General features: G+C 35.0%; 1 protein-coding gene across 1 annotated transcript in view; it reads left to right on the top strand.

The window, feature by feature from the left end:
* Window positions 1-16,007, top strand: part of GPSM2 (G protein signaling modulator 2) — a 36,686-nt gene that overhangs the window by 4,705 nt on the left and 15,974 nt on the right. Inside the window, exons 2-10 of the mRNA XM_049616668.1 lie at window positions 3,523-3,744; window positions 4,370-4,505; window positions 4,831-4,973; window positions 5,517-5,640; window positions 5,754-5,869; window positions 8,401-8,556; window positions 9,671-9,779; window positions 10,955-11,084; window positions 13,807-13,877. Coding sequence (XP_049472625.1) covers window positions 3,523-3,744; window positions 4,370-4,505; window positions 4,831-4,973; window positions 5,517-5,640; window positions 5,754-5,869; window positions 8,401-8,556; window positions 9,671-9,779; window positions 10,955-11,084; window positions 13,807-13,877 — 1,207 coding nt within the window. The remainder of the gene's footprint in view (window positions 1-3,522; window positions 3,745-4,369; window positions 4,506-4,830; window positions 4,974-5,516; window positions 5,641-5,753; window positions 5,870-8,400; window positions 8,557-9,670; window positions 9,780-10,954; window positions 11,085-13,806; window positions 13,878-16,007) is intronic.

The following is a 16,007-nucleotide window of genomic DNA, read 5'->3' as shown; positions in this document are numbered from 1 at the left end:
TAAGCCAACCTGCCTTGACTGTTATGCAGTTAGATATATTTGATTTTAGGTGTTGGAGATTTTGCCAAAATGTTGACTTCTTTTCTAATAAAACATACCAGAGCTACAATATATCTCAGAATTAATCATTACTAGAGAGTTGAGGACTTTATTTTGGGAATTACTTACTGAAATAACTTTTCCAAGGTAGTTTCTCTTATAGGACATTCTTACTTCATGGACTTCAGAGACAGCTGAGCAGCCAGCAGGGTTCCAGTTTGCTGTCACTGTTTCTAATGAAATTATCTAAAATGTCTTTTTAAAAATTTGTAGCTATAAATTCAGTCTGCAGCTAAATTTTGTTACATACATAATTTGGATTGATGGTTCCGGTAAAACATTGTGTAAGTTTCAAACCAGAAAGTCAAATATTTGTGGTGAAGATGTTTATTTGAAGAAGACACTTCTCTGGTTTATATGGATATAGGCAAACATGTTGTAAACTTCCAATTTTTACATGTCTTATCTATGAATAGCCAGTTCTGCCTTGTCCCTAATTTCCTGGCCAGCCAGCTAATCATCCTGAACTGATGGTGCTGCTGTATGTAACTATTTCTCTACTTCTCCTTCAGTGAAATCATGTGCCATTATTCGTATTCAATTGTACAGTGGCGTGTAATTTTCCTTAACACTCTGTTGATGGACATTTAAGTTGTGTGTGTGTGTGTGTGTGTGTGTGTGTGTGTGTGTGTTTGCTGCTGTGAATGTCCTTTCACATATATATTCTTGAATTTGTGTACATATAACTTTAAGATCAATTCCTACCAGTGAAATTGCTCAATATATAATTTTCTTACATAATTAGAATCATGCTTAAGTTAAAAATTTTTAATAGAAAAAGTATTTTATATGTAAAAATATCATTTCCAATTTTTTTTTCCTATGGTAATTCTTGAAAGTTCAGTGGTTTCAGTATTCAGACAAATAAAGACACCTAGTTTAGGTAGCCAGTCTAGCAAAAGAATCCTTTAAGAAAATCACATTTTTTACATAGTAGTCTTTGTACTGCCTCATTTCTCTTCATACACAAAATACAGCAATCACCTCATAAAACCTCAAAAATAATCTTTTTCTTTATGAAGTCCCTAATTTTCAAAAATACAGTTTTTTTAAATATTTAATTTTGACAGAGACAGAGCTGGAGCATGAGTGGGGGAGGGGCAGAGAGAGAGAGGGAGACACAGAATCTGAAACAGGGTCCAGGCTCTGAGCTGTCAGCACAGAGCCTGATGAGGGGCTTGAACTCACAGACAGCGAGATCATGACCTGAGCTGAAGTTGGATACTCAACCCACTGAGCCACCCAGGTGCCCCTCAAAAATACAGTTTTAAAGGGCAGTTTTTACTTGTGAAAGATGAAAATTGGTTTTATTAATTTGAAATGACATGAAATATAAATATAGCAGGGGTGCCTAGGTGGCTCAGTCAGTTAAGTGTCCAACTTTGGCTCAGGTCATGATCTCGCAGTTTCGGAGTTTGAGCACCGTGTCAGGCTCTGTGCTGACAGCTCAGAGCCAGGAGCCCGCTTCGAATTCTGTGTCTCCCTCTCTCTCTCTGCCCCTCTCCAGCTTGTGCTGTCTCTCTCTCCCTCAAAAATAAATGAACATTAAAAAAAATTTATAAATAAGTAAATATAGCAAAAATTCTAAGTTTTCTGGTTTAACTGATTAATTTTTCTGTGTGCTTTAGATCTTTCTTCTTTGTATATAATTGGTCTAATGTTGAAGCAAAATGTTAAATAGAGGTTCATTTGCATTATTTTGCCTAAATCCATTAAGTGGGGGTGAAATCACTAGTGTAATTGTGATCACACTGTATCCTTTTACTTAATTACTTGAATTATAAAAAAAGGATACCTGGATGTAAAACTTGAAATTTACCTATCATAGATAACTACATAAATCTGCTACATAACCAAAAGTCTGCTTTGAACCTTTGCAATTGGCTCTGTTAATCTTAGTCCAGACTTTTCTCTTTATCAGATTTATTTTCCACTTTTGCAATCCCATTTTAATTTATGGCTTTAAGGAACCTTGGAGTTTTATAGGCTAAAAGACAGCATCTGAAGAAACATGTTAATTGATTGGCCTGCTACTAGAAATACAAAAGTATAATCCTATTTGAATGAATTTAGGGCGAGTTGTGGTTTAATTTCTATTTCTTGTTAAAGCAGTGATTCTCAACTCTGGCTTATATGTTGGAATTACTTGGGGGTGTTTAAAAAATACTATGAGCCAGACCTCATACCTAGAGAGTGGGACCCAGCATTGAGAGCTTTAAAAAGCACCCCATATGAGCTCTGCTGTGGTGCAGCCAGGATTAGGAATCACTGCTCTGTTAGAGTTGTTCAAAGCTAATTCCAGTAAGGAGTAATTTCATGCTGCTCAACAAAATTAGAATGCTTGATGAGCTTAATCAGAGTTTCCCAAAGGGTGATATGTGTCCCTACCACTGGTGTTACATAAGGTAATTTTACTTTTTTATTTTAATACTTACATATTTGTTTTAATGTGCATTAGAAAATAAGTATCACACCAAACTCCTCACAGTTCCATGGATACTGCTTTGAAGCCAGATTTTTAAAAATTACATGTGCCAATTTCAAAGAAATTTGCCAAATTGTAGAAACACACTTAAGTGGATGATTATGTAAAATATAAACATGGCAGAAATCATAAAAATGTTAAAGAAACACAGTGGCAACTTTGGTAAAAGTCACCTTCTAAAATCTAGGATTAGAACCTAAAGTATCATTGCTTTTTCTCCAATGTATATTTAAAATAACTTAATTCTTCTAGCTTTTAAAAATCCAGTGACAGACTTTGAGAATTAGAATTTCTGAAAATATTTAAATTACTGCTTTCTAACAAAGTTTCTTGTCACTTAGTTCTCTTATAGAAGTATGCCTTATAGATCAAAATACTTTGCTCCTTTTTTTTCTGAGGTAGAGATACCATGTGGTAGTAAGGACAGAAAGGAGTGTGTGTGAGTGTTTGAGACAGAGAAAGGGATAGGGATGGTAGGAGGGCTTGATGTATGGCTGAGTAGGTCACTTAGATACCTAGATAGAGAAGAGTATTAATTATAAGACATCACCTTCCCCAGGTACCTGTTTTCTCCCACACTCTGAGGAAGTCCATAAGTCTGCCACAACTCAGAATACTTTAGGAAACACTACTTTAGGTTCTCTCATTGGTGAAGTGGGTTGCTCTGGGTGGGCCAATTAAAATGGGCTCCATGTAGAGGTATTTAGCTATCCTATATAAAAGACCTCTGGGGCTCAGAGACATTTGATTAGGCAAATTAGCTCATGCTATAAATAATAGTTTACTGTTTTATCAATAATGTATATATACTTTAATTATAGAGGCAGCTCTTCTAAGCAAGAGTAGACACAGCCAACATTAAAATTGTATTACCTGAAGTTAAAAATACTGTGGTGCAGTTATAATGTTGTAAATGTCTGTCCTATGTAATTTTATAGAATGGAAGCTTCTTGCCTAGAACTGGCCTTGGAAGGGGAACGTCTGTGTAAGTCAGGAGACTGCCGTGCTGGTGTGTCCTTCTTTGAAGCTGCAGTTCAAGTTGGAACTGAAGACCTAAAAACACTTAGTGCTATTTACAGCCAGCTGGGCAATGCTTATTTCTATTTGCATGATTATGCCAAAGCATTAGAATACCATCATCATGATTTAACTCTAGCAAGGTAATTAATTTAAGCTTTTTAATACTCTTTCTCCTTGAATGTTTCTTTTAAAAAAAATTTTTTTTTTTTAACGTTTATTTATTTTTGAGACAGAGAGAGACAGAGCATGAACAGGGGAGGAGCAGAGAGAGAGGGAGACACAGAATCTGAAACAGGCTCCAGGCTCTGAGCTGTCAGCACAGAGCCCGACGCGGGGCTCGAACTCACGGACCGTGAGATCATGACCTGAGCCGAAGTCAGACGCTTAACCGACCGAGCCACCCAGGCGCCCCTCTCCTTGAATGTTTCTTAAAAAATGTTTATTCAGTTAAAAAAAATGAACTTAATACATTTTAGTGAGTTCTGATTCAGTAGCACTGCATTTTAAAACTTTAGGCTGATCACAGTTTAATGAAATGATTTAATAGTAGTGAAATGACACTAGAGTTTAATTAAATGAATGAAAATTAATTACATTTAAATACAGAAACATAAGTTTTACATTTTTATTTAAAGTAGGTTTCAAGGCTAATAACAGGTCCTTCTTACCTAAAGCATGTCAGTTATCCTCTAGGGAAAACTATACTCTGGCTGCTTGCTTTATTTTTAACACCATTTGCTTTCCCCTCCCCTCCCCTCCCCCCAGGACTATTGGAGATCAGCTGGGGGAAGCCAAAGCTAGCGGTAATCTGGGAAACACCTTAAAAGTTCTTGGGAATTTTGATGAAGCTGTAGTTTGTTGTCAGCGACACCTAGATATTTCCAGAGAGCTTAATGACAAGGTAATAAGGAATATTACATAGTGGGCCAAATGTTTTATTTGAAATTGCTTTGTGTTTTAATTTTACTTAATTATTCTGTAGTTTATCTAAAAGTTAATACCAATAAAGAAAATATTCATAGAAAAATAGAAGAAATTTAAAATAGTGGAGAAAAAATAGTAGACATTCTTTCATAAGTAATCATTTATTTGGTTGTATGGATGGCCATCGTAAACATTTCTTTCTCTTGACCATCAAGGATAATTATAAATAAATATATGTGATAAGCATTATAATACCTGGCTTCTGATTTCAAAACGTAAACTCTGTTGATATCTTCATCTAGGTGGGAGAAGCAAGAGCACTTTACAATCTTGGAAATGTGTATCATGCCAAAGGGAAAAGTTTTGCCTGCCCTGGTCCTCAAGACATGGGAGAATTTCCAGAAGACGTGAGAAATGCTCTGCAGGCAGCTGTGGATTATTATGAGTAAGTAGCACTGATGCAGTCCTGTGGCCCACCTAAGGCTTGGACCTGCTCTACATTCTTTATCCAGTAATACGTTTTTAAGTTTGGGAAAGGTTTTAGAATTATGGACTAGCAAGTAAAAATAAACCATCAAATCGCTGCTAAAATGTTATAGTGTTGGAATAGAGTAATCCCCTCCCCAGGAAAGCTTTCCTTTAAATTGTTAACCGGTGCCACTTAGTGGCAAAAACAAGAAATATCAATCGTTAGTCTAAACTATTTGGAGTAAATTTAGTTTTTTATCAGTAGAATTTCATAGAACTTCTTAGCTGTAACGGTTCCAAGATTGAATCTGTCCTTGACTCTGGACAGAAACCTGCCTGAATGGTTCAGTAAAGTGTTCCCATTTGTTTCCCATAATCATCCTCCATCATACATATACCTCTAAAATTTACACTATGACTGTAAGCTTAGAAATTTTTTTGATAAGAATTTGATTTGTAAATTAAATCAATACATTTTTTTCTCAAACGTATTTTTTTCACAACTTTTGTTATCATTTAGGGAAAACCTATCACTAGTGACTGCTTTGGGTGACCGAGCAGCCCAAGGACGTGCCTTTGGAAATCTTGGAAACACACATTACCTCCTTGGCAACTTCAGGGATGCGGTTATAGCCCATGAACAGGTATAGTGCAAGGCTTTGAGGCCAGATCATTTTCCCCATCAGTGTTCTGAATAGTGATTAGATTATTCTTTAGTTTTATTATAGCTATATCTAACTAGAATTTTCTGTTTCAGCGTCTCCTTATTGCAAAAGAATTTGGAGATAAAGCAGCTGAAAGAAGAGCATATAGCAACCTTGGAAATGCATATATATTTCTTGGTGAATTTGAAACTGCCTCTGAATACTACAAGTTAGTCTAATATTTCTATAGATAAATGTAAAATGAATAGTTATGCAGTCCTATAAAATCATAGACTTTGGGTTTAAAACTTGCTTTTTGCACATACTAGCAGCAGGAACTTATACTTCTAAGCCTCAATTTCTTCATCTGTAACGGATGATGCCCAAAAGCAACGGACGATGCTTTTGGGATTGTTGTGAGGATTGAATGAAAGGATATATTAAGCATTTACTTTGCATAGGACGTGGCACATAGTCCTAAATAAATATTGTACCTTCGATTTAATCATAGCAGTATGACTCCTTTATATTTTTGTTAGTTTTTATCTTTAAAACTGTTTTTAAATGAAATTCTAAACTTTTAAAGTCTTTTAAACCTGTTTAGTGTGTGGGGTATGTATATTTATATGCTTTTTTTCACCCAGTTATGTGTTTGCAAAAAGCCACAAGAAAGTCTGGTAACAAAAATATGCCCTAGTTTTCATCAGTGATCACTTAATTCTTTTCCCCACCATTGTACCCTCGTGTTGAACATTTCACCCACCCTCTCCTGCCCATCTTTGATCCTCACCATAAACTGAGGCCCCCATTCACTTGCCTGAGGAGTTGGCAAACCAACTCCTCTGGGAAAGGTCTTTCTGGTCTTTCAATAGACTTGATACATAGATAATAGGAAAGTGTAGACTGTTTGAGATTGTCTGGTCTGTGCTTTCTAGTTTGGAGTTTTCTCTAATTAGTGGGGATTGAAGGCCCATATAGACCTTAGGCAGAAGCCAGTTTGAACCAAAGATACAATGATTGAGTTGTATTTTATTGTTAAAGAATCCAGTGTGAGAGGGTTTGGGATAGTTTGTCATCTAAAAACAAATGGTAAAATTGCTTTAGGTCCATCTTAAAAACTAGAATGTCATCCCACCCTACTTTAAACATTGACTAATGGGTAATATTTGTTCGTTGATTAGTTAGATATAAGATATCCTCGTAAATAAAATACATTACTATATAAGGAATACGTAGTTTGATTTTGATTTTATTTTGATTTATTTTTTAAGTTTTATTTATTTAAGTAAGCTCTACACCCAACATGGGGCTCAAACTCCTGACCCTGAGAGTTGGATGCTATTCTGACTGAGCCAGCCAGGCACCCCTATATTTTGATTTTAAATATAAAAGTTTCTTATATTTTAAAGCCAAAAGACATGGAAATGTCTTAATTAATAGATGATCTACTTGTATTAAATACTTAAAAATTCTGCAATAAAGTGGATGGTGGCTGTTTGAGTAAAGAACAGGAGTATGAAGTAATGAAACTTCTTCCCGCTGCCCTCTCCATTAGCAGGCTAAAACTCAGAACTCTCAGGACTGCACAAGAAGGCTATCTTAATGTTTTAAATCGCTATCCTTCAGGATAGAAAGCGGTAGTAGTAGCAGTTTGGTAAACCTACTTTAGCAATTGAATTTGTTCCAGAAGGACTTCTGAATATTTACATATTATACCGTCGAAGAATAATGGTGTGCCAGAAAAATACTCCAGGAACTCAAAGCAATTCCAGAAGTCTTGCAAAAATGTTTGAGAGGAGGCAATGTTAGAATAAGTGTGTGGTCTCCCAAGGTGACAGCTTTGAAGGTATCACCATTAAATATAAAATTTCAGGCTTGTTTGCTTAAAACTATATTATCTATCATATACCTATTTTTTGTATAATTATAAATCACATGAAATATTTGTACTATTTGGCATAAACTGTAGGAGTCATTTAAGTTACTGGATCTAAAGCATCTGTAGGCTTAAGTGCTGATAATAATAATCAAAACAGTATTTACATTTGTTAGCATCTCCTGCGAGCAAGATGCCATTCTAAGCACTTCATATATACTAATTTGTTTCATCCTCACAAAACCCTGTGAGGTATTTTCCCCATTTTACAGATGAGGAAACAGAGAGTTTGAGTGACTTGCCCTGTGACAGAGCTAATAATTGCCAAAGTTGGGATTTGAACCCATTCTAACTTTAGGGTCCACACTCTTAACTGGGACACTAGGTTCTCATTGATTCAATGTGTGTTAGGTAGAATCTGGTTAATGTTTAAATGTGGTATTTAATATTTTTCATGAATCAGTGACTACTGATTCTACACATTCTACACATTAGAATTTTGAGTACTATGTTTTGAATTTTGGCAAAATGCAAAGACAACAGTATAATTGAAAAGAGAGGTTATGTGGACAAAATTTTCTTACTTTTAAGCTATTGCCACTACAACTTGGATAGTTTTTTTTAGAGACACTTGGTCTTGTGTCAGTATTCCTTTTCTCTGAAGAATATTTAATAGGGCTCTCAAATTTATTGAGAGTCTGGATTTGGTTCTTGTGTTTCCAAAACAACTTCATTTTGTCTGAAAGTGATGGAGAAAGTATGAGACATTAAACTCTAAAATAAATTTACTTTAGAGGCAGGAAGAAAAATTAGTGTTTTATTTTATGATTATTATAGCCAAAAATAAAAATGATCATTATGTAAGAATTAATTTCTTTTTTTAGAAAGACACTACTATTGGCTCGACAGCTTAAAGACAGAGCTGTAGAAGCACAGTCTTGCTATAGTCTCGGAAACACATACACTTTGCTTCAAGACTATGAAAAGGCCATCGATTATCATCTGAAGCACTTAGCAATTGCTCAAGAGCTGAATGATAGGTAAGTTATACAGCTCCCTACTATAATTATAGTAAAATATAGATGCATTATTGAATCCTTAGAATTTTTCCTTTGTTTTTAAGTTTGTTTCCTTTGTTTTCTTTTTAATTCTTTTTTAAGGAATTTCTTCTGTTTTAGTTACCTTCTCTGTACGTTATTGCTTGAAGGGCTAGCATGTCATAGGAGTTTGCAATGGTCCATACAGCCTTGAACCAAGATCAATAAGTAGGTCACAAACTCGGTTGCCTGCAAAGGTCCTCCTGACTAGAACAGTGTGGGAATTGTGGTGATCTTAGAGATAAGGCCCAGCGTAAGGGGGCAGCTGTTACTCAGCTCCAGCTAACTGATGCCAGGCAGGACCAAGGGTCTGTAATGTCCAGGTACTCCTCTGTTTTCAAGAGAAGCTGGAAGTCCTGAGTTTTATTTGAAATCTTCTGATTTTTAAATATTGGTGGCTATTTTTTTTAAATAAAAAACTGTATGATAAAACAGAATCTGTGCATTTAGTCTGTGATGTTTGCTTTAGAAAGAGATTTTTACTTCAGTATGAAGAACTGCTTTTCTGTAATTGTTCAAGATGAAATATGTTACTTCAAGAGGTAGTACATTCTCTCTCCCCAGTGGTGTTCAAACCTGGACTGAATGATTACTTGGTAGGGCTGTCATGGAAAGAAAATGGGCAGTTTAACTAGAAGACCTATTAGATTTTATTATTTTATAATAAATTGTATGTTTGAAAAGGATGTTTCCCATTTTTTGCTTGACTCTGAGTTTGGTATTATCTGGGTATTCTAATATGTCTCCAGTGATGTGATAGTATGTTCTTTATATGAAAGACCAAATCCAAGAGTGGGAGAGAGCCAAAGCATAAGAGACTCTTAAAAACTGAGCACAAACTGAGGGCTGATGGGGGGTGGGTGATGGGTATTAAAGAGGGCATCTTTTGGGATGAGCACTGGGTGTTGTATGGAAACCAATTTGACAATAAATTTCATATATTTAAAAAAAAAAATCCAAAACATTGTTTATACCATTAATTACTGCTAAATAGCTTTTATTCTACACACAGCTCTCCTTTCATATAACTATATGTTAGCTTTGAATTGTTTTGTAGAATTGGTGAAGGAAGAGCATGTTGGAGCTTAGGAAATGCATACACAGCTCTAGGGAATCATGATCAAGCAATGCATTTTGCTGAAAAGCACTTGGAAATTTCAAGAGAGGTATGTAACTAAAAAACGCCTGTCTGTGCTATGTGATTCACAAATTAGCACGGGGGGAAGCCCTATTATTTCTCTGGATTTCTCCTGTATAACCTAGTAATAAATCTATGTTATTCCCTTGGCATAAAAACTGCACAAAGCATTTTGAGATACAGATCAGAGGTCTGTTTGCATTGGCTTTGATGTAGGAAGATAGGAAGGTAAGACCAGGCATAGGGGAATGGAAAGATTACTAAAATATGCCTCCTGTCTCTACATGGAAAAGTAGCATGGTATGGAAAGAAAAAACGGGGTTTTTTTTTGTTGTTGTAGTTGTCTTTTTTTTTTTTTTTTTTTTAACATGGTTGTTATAATCAAGGATTTATAATCCAGATTGTATCTGTTCCTGGGGCACCTGGGTGGCTCAGTCGGTTGAGCGTCTGACTTCGGCTTAGGTCATGATCTCGTTGTCTGTGAGTTTTGAGCCCCATGTCGGGCTCTGTGCTAACAGCTCAGAGCCTGGAGCCTGCTTCGGATTCTGTGTCTCCCTCACTCTCTGCCCCCTCCCCCGCTCATGCTCTGTGTCTGTCTGTCTGTCTGTCTCTCTGTCAAAAATAAATAAACATTAAAAAAGTAAATTAAAAAAAAAAAAAGATTGTTATCTGTTCCTGTTCCAGTTCTGCTTTCTGGCTATTTGAGCTTGGAAATCTTTTCTGAACCTCATTTCTCATCTATAAAATGGGAAGAATAACATCTACCTTGCAAATCATTATAAGAATTAGAGATAGTGTATGTACAAGTGCCTAGTGTAATATCTGTTGCTGGCTTAATAGATACTATTACTATGGTATGGAAACAATATTCTAAGGAAATTTTATTCATGTGTTGGCAACTTAATGTGTCACAGAATAACCTACGTTATTATTAAATATGATTGTAGAGATTAAGAGCAATTAGTATTTAGAGAATGGAAGTATTGGTAGAATGTAATCAGCTTTCCTATTGCCATATTTTAGAAGCTTCCCTTTTCTTTAAAGCAACTATTATTAAAAAAACCCATTTCATTCAGTCTCTTAATTCTAATAGAACTGTTTTCATTTCTATTTTCTTCCAGTTTTAGGTTCATAACATTTTCAGCTAATCTTCACCATTGTCTTTAAATACTACTCTAAAATATAAATGCTTGTTGGTTGTAGGTTGGGGATAGAAGTGGTGAACTAACAGCACGACTGAATCTCTCAGATCTTCAAATGGTTCTTGGTCTGAGCTACAGCACAAATAATTCAATAATGTCTGAAAATATTGAAATTGATAACAATTTGCATGGTAAGTAACAGGTCTTCAACCCAATTTCTTTATCCTCAATTACATTTAAATTATAACATGTTAACCATCTCCAGAGAGAATATATAACTTAGGAAGCTCAAATTTTTATAATACCTTTTTGCTTTACCATAGTCCTGTTGATGTATCACTGTAGAACACGGTATTTTACGGTTGTTATCTTGAACTTAGGAATGGTAAAGGTATGATTATTTTCTATAGGGTCACTCAAATTTATAAATGTTTGATGACAAAATTAAAATATTTTATTGTTTATTATTTTTGATTCAAGTGTTTTTACATATTTGATTTTTGTTTAGCTCTTGTTTCATTTCTAAGGTTATCTCTTAGATGAAAATTAAAAGGTCTGATAATACCAGTATTGAAACGTGGGTAATGGAAGCTCTCATTCAGTGTTGATGGTGACAGAAATGTGTTTACTCTCAAGAACAATGTGGCAACATTCTGGTAAAGTTGAGGATGTACTGAGCATATGATCTGGCATTTCCACTGCCAGTTACATACCACTGATACCCAAACTGGAAGAAACACTTGCTTGTGTCACTAAGAGAAAGAGACATTTTCAAGAATTTCTGTAATAGTACTGCTTATGATAACAAAAAATAAGAAGCACTCTAAATCTCTGTCCCCAGTAGAATGGATAAAGAATTTCCTAGTCCTAAAATGGCAGTCAAAATTAAACTACACATGAACTTGGCTGAATCTCACAAACATAAAGTTTCTCAAAGGAAGCAAGTTAGATGATATATACAGTATGAGAGCATTTATTATAAAATAAACTAAATTGCTTGGAGATCTATATATATGTAAATATATAGATGAAACATGAAATATATGAAAATATAAAAAATTATAGGGAGGAGGAGGCACATTTTCAGAGAGTCACAGAGGAGTTAATATGTTGATAGTGGTTTATTTGTTAAGCTGGGTATTAGGTATCATATATTCCTTATGCCTTTAAAATATTGCTTAATCTTTAAAATATTGATTGGAGGGGCGCCTGGGTGGCGCAGTCGGTTAAGCGTCCGACTTCAGCCAGGTCACGATCTCGCGGTCCGTGAGTTCGAGCCCCGCGTCGGGCTCTGGGCTGATGGCTTGGAGCCTGGAGCCTGTTTCCGATTCTGTGTCTCCCTCTCTCTCTGCCCCTCCCCCGTTCATGCTATGTCTCTCTCTGTCCCAAAAATAAATAAAAAACGTTGAAAAAAAAAAAATTTAAAATATTGATTGGATATGAAAATGTGAAAATGGATATGAAAATATATTTCTCTATATTCAATGCTAACTTTATTGAAAAAACTTTTGAGGACCATGTTTATGTTTATTTAACATGTTTCCTGGTCAGCATTAAATCTCTCATCTAATGTGATCTTAAAATGAATATGAGTAACAATATAGAACTAGAGGTGTTACTTTGATTCTTACCTTGAAATTGAAGGCCTAAAGCCTTTTCCTTGGGTTTTTACTTAATTAAAAAAATTTTTTTTATTATTTGTTTATTTTTGAGAGAATGTGAGTGGGGGAGGGGCAGAGAGAGAGAGAGAGAGGGAGACACAGAGTCCAAAGAAGGCTCCAGGCTCTGAGCTGTCAGCACAGAGCCTGACACGAGGCTTGAACTCACGAGCCATGAGATCATGACCTGACCTGAAGTTGGATGCCCAACCGACTGAGCCACCCAGGAGCCCCTTACTATTTTTTTTAATGTTTATTTATTTTTGAGAGATAGAACATGAGCTGGAGAGGGCCATAGAGAGGCGGGGGATAGAGGATCTGGAGCGGGCTCCATGCTGAAAACAGAGCCCTATGCAGGGCTCGAACCCATGAACTATGAGATGATGACTTGAGCCAAAGTCAGAGATTTAACCGACTGGTTTTTACTTACTTAAACTACCCTACAGTTTGTTTTTTCCCCTACTATAATCATTTTAGTGGTTTTTTTTAATTTGTGTTTTTTCCAGTTTGAGAAATATTTGACATACATGATTGTAAATTAAAGGTGTACAGTATGATGACCTGATTTATACCTAGTGAAATGATCACCACAGTAGGTTCAGTTAACATCCATCTTCTCATACAGATAGCAAAAGGGAAAAAAAATTCTTCTTATGATGAACATTCTTAGGATAAACCCTCCTAGCAACTTTCCTAAGTGTCATACAGCAATGTTGACTGTAGTCATCATGATGTACGTTCTATCCCTAGTACTTATTTACCTTATAACCCGAGGTTTGTACCTTTTGACCACCTTCTTCCTTTCCCCCTCCGTAATCTCTGCCTCTGGTAAATCACAAGTTTGATCTCTTTTTTTCCTAGTTCAGGTTGTTTTTTTTCTTTTTAGATTCCACTATAAGATCATACGGGATTTGTCCTTCTCATTTTCTTTTAAGAGTTTCTGTGGATAGTATAAAACCAGTTATTATAAAATGCCTTTTCTAAATTAAGGGGTAATGTCAGTAACCAAAGTTAGTTTCCAACCAAAATGTAACTTCCCTACATCAAAGCATTTTAGAGGGAGTGTATATTCTATTTTTATGTAGTTGGTATGGAAAATTATTATTCTTAAAAAAATACATGTTTGTATGTTTCCTCCTTCCATATGGGCTCGTGTAACAGACTTTAAAATTGAATAACCTAGTCATGCTGAATTTGTAGTCTTAAGGACTTCCCCATGTATTTGAATTTTTTTTTTTTTTTTTTTTTTACAAAGGTGCACGCCCGAAGTTTGGACGCCGACACAGTATGGAAAACATGGAACTTATGAAGTTAACACCAGAAAAGGTTGGCAGCCCTTAGGTTTTTAAATTTCTTGAACTGTTATAATCAAATATTTAAGTAACTTTTAACTTACATGAATAGTTTAAATAAATCTTGTGTTGTATGGGTATCACTTTAAAATTTTCCTTTAAAAAGAATTTTTAAAAAGTGCAGTCTAAAAAGAATGTGCCTAATATGCTGCCATCTGTTTAAGAGAAGCATTATGCATCTATATCCTTTGTAGATGCTTAAAACATTTCAGGAAGAATCTCTAAGAGACCTGCTAATAAAAATAACAATTGCTTCTGGGAAAAGGAGTGGATGTCTCAGAAGAGATACTTTGTACACAGTTTTAGTTTGAACTGTTTGAACATTTTAACATGTACGTGTATTACTTTTCTTAATTACTTTTTTTAAATGGGAAAATTAAAGGGTTAGGAAGCTTTTTTCCCCCAACTAAGTAACAGCAACATTATTAGTAAGATAAGTGATATGTATGATCAAGCTAGTTTTTCTGGCTGCATTTCTTAAAAGCATTTTCTTCACTAACAACTGTTTATTCAAGATGCATCTTCCTTAGGCTTTTGTTTTCAGTAACAGAGAAGGGACTTTATAATTAGAAAAGTTATTTTTTTCTTTTATAATTTTCTATTAAGTTTTTTAATTCCAGTGTAGTTAACATACAGTGTTATGGGAGTTCCAGGTGTGCAGTATAGTGATTCAGCACTTCTGTGCATTACTCAGTGCTCATCATGCTAAGTGTACTCTTTAATCTCCATCACCTAGTTCACCCATCCCCCCACCCAGGGAAAAGATTAGTGAAGAAAAGAAATCTAGGTCCTTTCTTCCACCTTTAATTTTTACATTGTTAAAGCAGGCTGTTGTTCTTTTATGGTATATTTTTTAAAATACTTTTTATAAAATAGGTTCATTATAATTTCAAAATTTCAACAAGGAAATTAAAATTATCAGTAATCCCACCCTCAGTGGTAACTACAAGTAATATTTTGGTATTTATTCATCTTGCATTTTCATGTGAATATTAATATTTTATAGATATTTTATAATGTGTAGTTAATATTATTTCCATGTTATTAAAAATTTTTCTGTCCTATTATAATAGGCATATGATTTTTTAATATTGACATTTTTTGTGGGAAAAGTTTTCATAAGTTCAAATCAGCCAGATATATATAAAGTTCTTCAGAAATCCTAGTTAACTCCTGAAGGACTTTGTGATTTCCCCAGATATCTGTCTACATCTTATCTTGTCAGTTTGCAAATCTGACTAATCTGCAATTAATTAATTAGGCTAATCTGCAATTTATTTATTTAATGTTTATTTTTGAGAGAGAGAGAGGGAGACAGAGCACAAGCAGGGGAAGTGCAGAGAAAGAGGGGGATACAGAATCTCTGAGCTATCAGCACAGATTCCGGCTTGGGGTTTGAAATCATGAACTTGAGATTATGACCTGAGCCAAAGTTGGCCACTTAACCGACTGAGCCACCCAGGCACCCCTGCAAATTATTAAGAGAAAAAAAAAAACAACTTTTAGGTCAATTTAGGTCTCTTTTCCTATTTCTTGTAGGAACATACTAATTAGCAAAATTAATTTGCTGCCTTGTGCCTAGCTCTGAAGTGGTACTAACAATAGATTTCATTAAGAAGCTGACTAGATTCAACCCTTTAATTTTCCAAGAGCCAAATAATGGCAAAGTTTTGTCTCTAAAATATGTTTGGAATTAGTTCTGTGTTTTCTTTCCCTCATAATAAAGTTGCGATTCATTATTTCATTATTCTCGACCAAGCTAAGAAGCATATGTAAAGAAAAAAGGAGATTCTGTGTTAAAGATATTTCTTAGGAAAGAACACAGTTGAAGGGAACTCTTGAGACCCTGGATGTCTGAAAATGCCTTTTTGCTACTCTCACATTTGACTGATAATTCTTACTATGGAATTACTAATTGGAAATAATTTTCCTTCATAATTTTGAAGACATTGTTCCAGTCTGTATTCTTCAGTGTTTTTGTTGAGAAGTCCAAATAAGTATATAGGAAACATTAAAAATTTTTCACATTTCTGGGGCACCTGGGTGGCTCAGTCGGTTGAGCGTCCAACTTCGGCTCAGGTCGTGATCTTGAGGTACACAAGTT

This window comes from Panthera uncia (genome assembly GCF_023721935.1).
Source record: "Panthera uncia isolate 11264 chromosome C1 unlocalized genomic scaffold, Puncia_PCG_1.0 HiC_scaffold_4, whole genome shotgun sequence".
Taxonomy (NCBI): Eukaryota; Metazoa; Chordata; class Mammalia; order Carnivora; family Felidae; genus Panthera; species Panthera uncia.
Note: the sequence above shows the minus strand (reverse complement) of the source record. Positions and strands in the feature narration are given on the sequence as shown.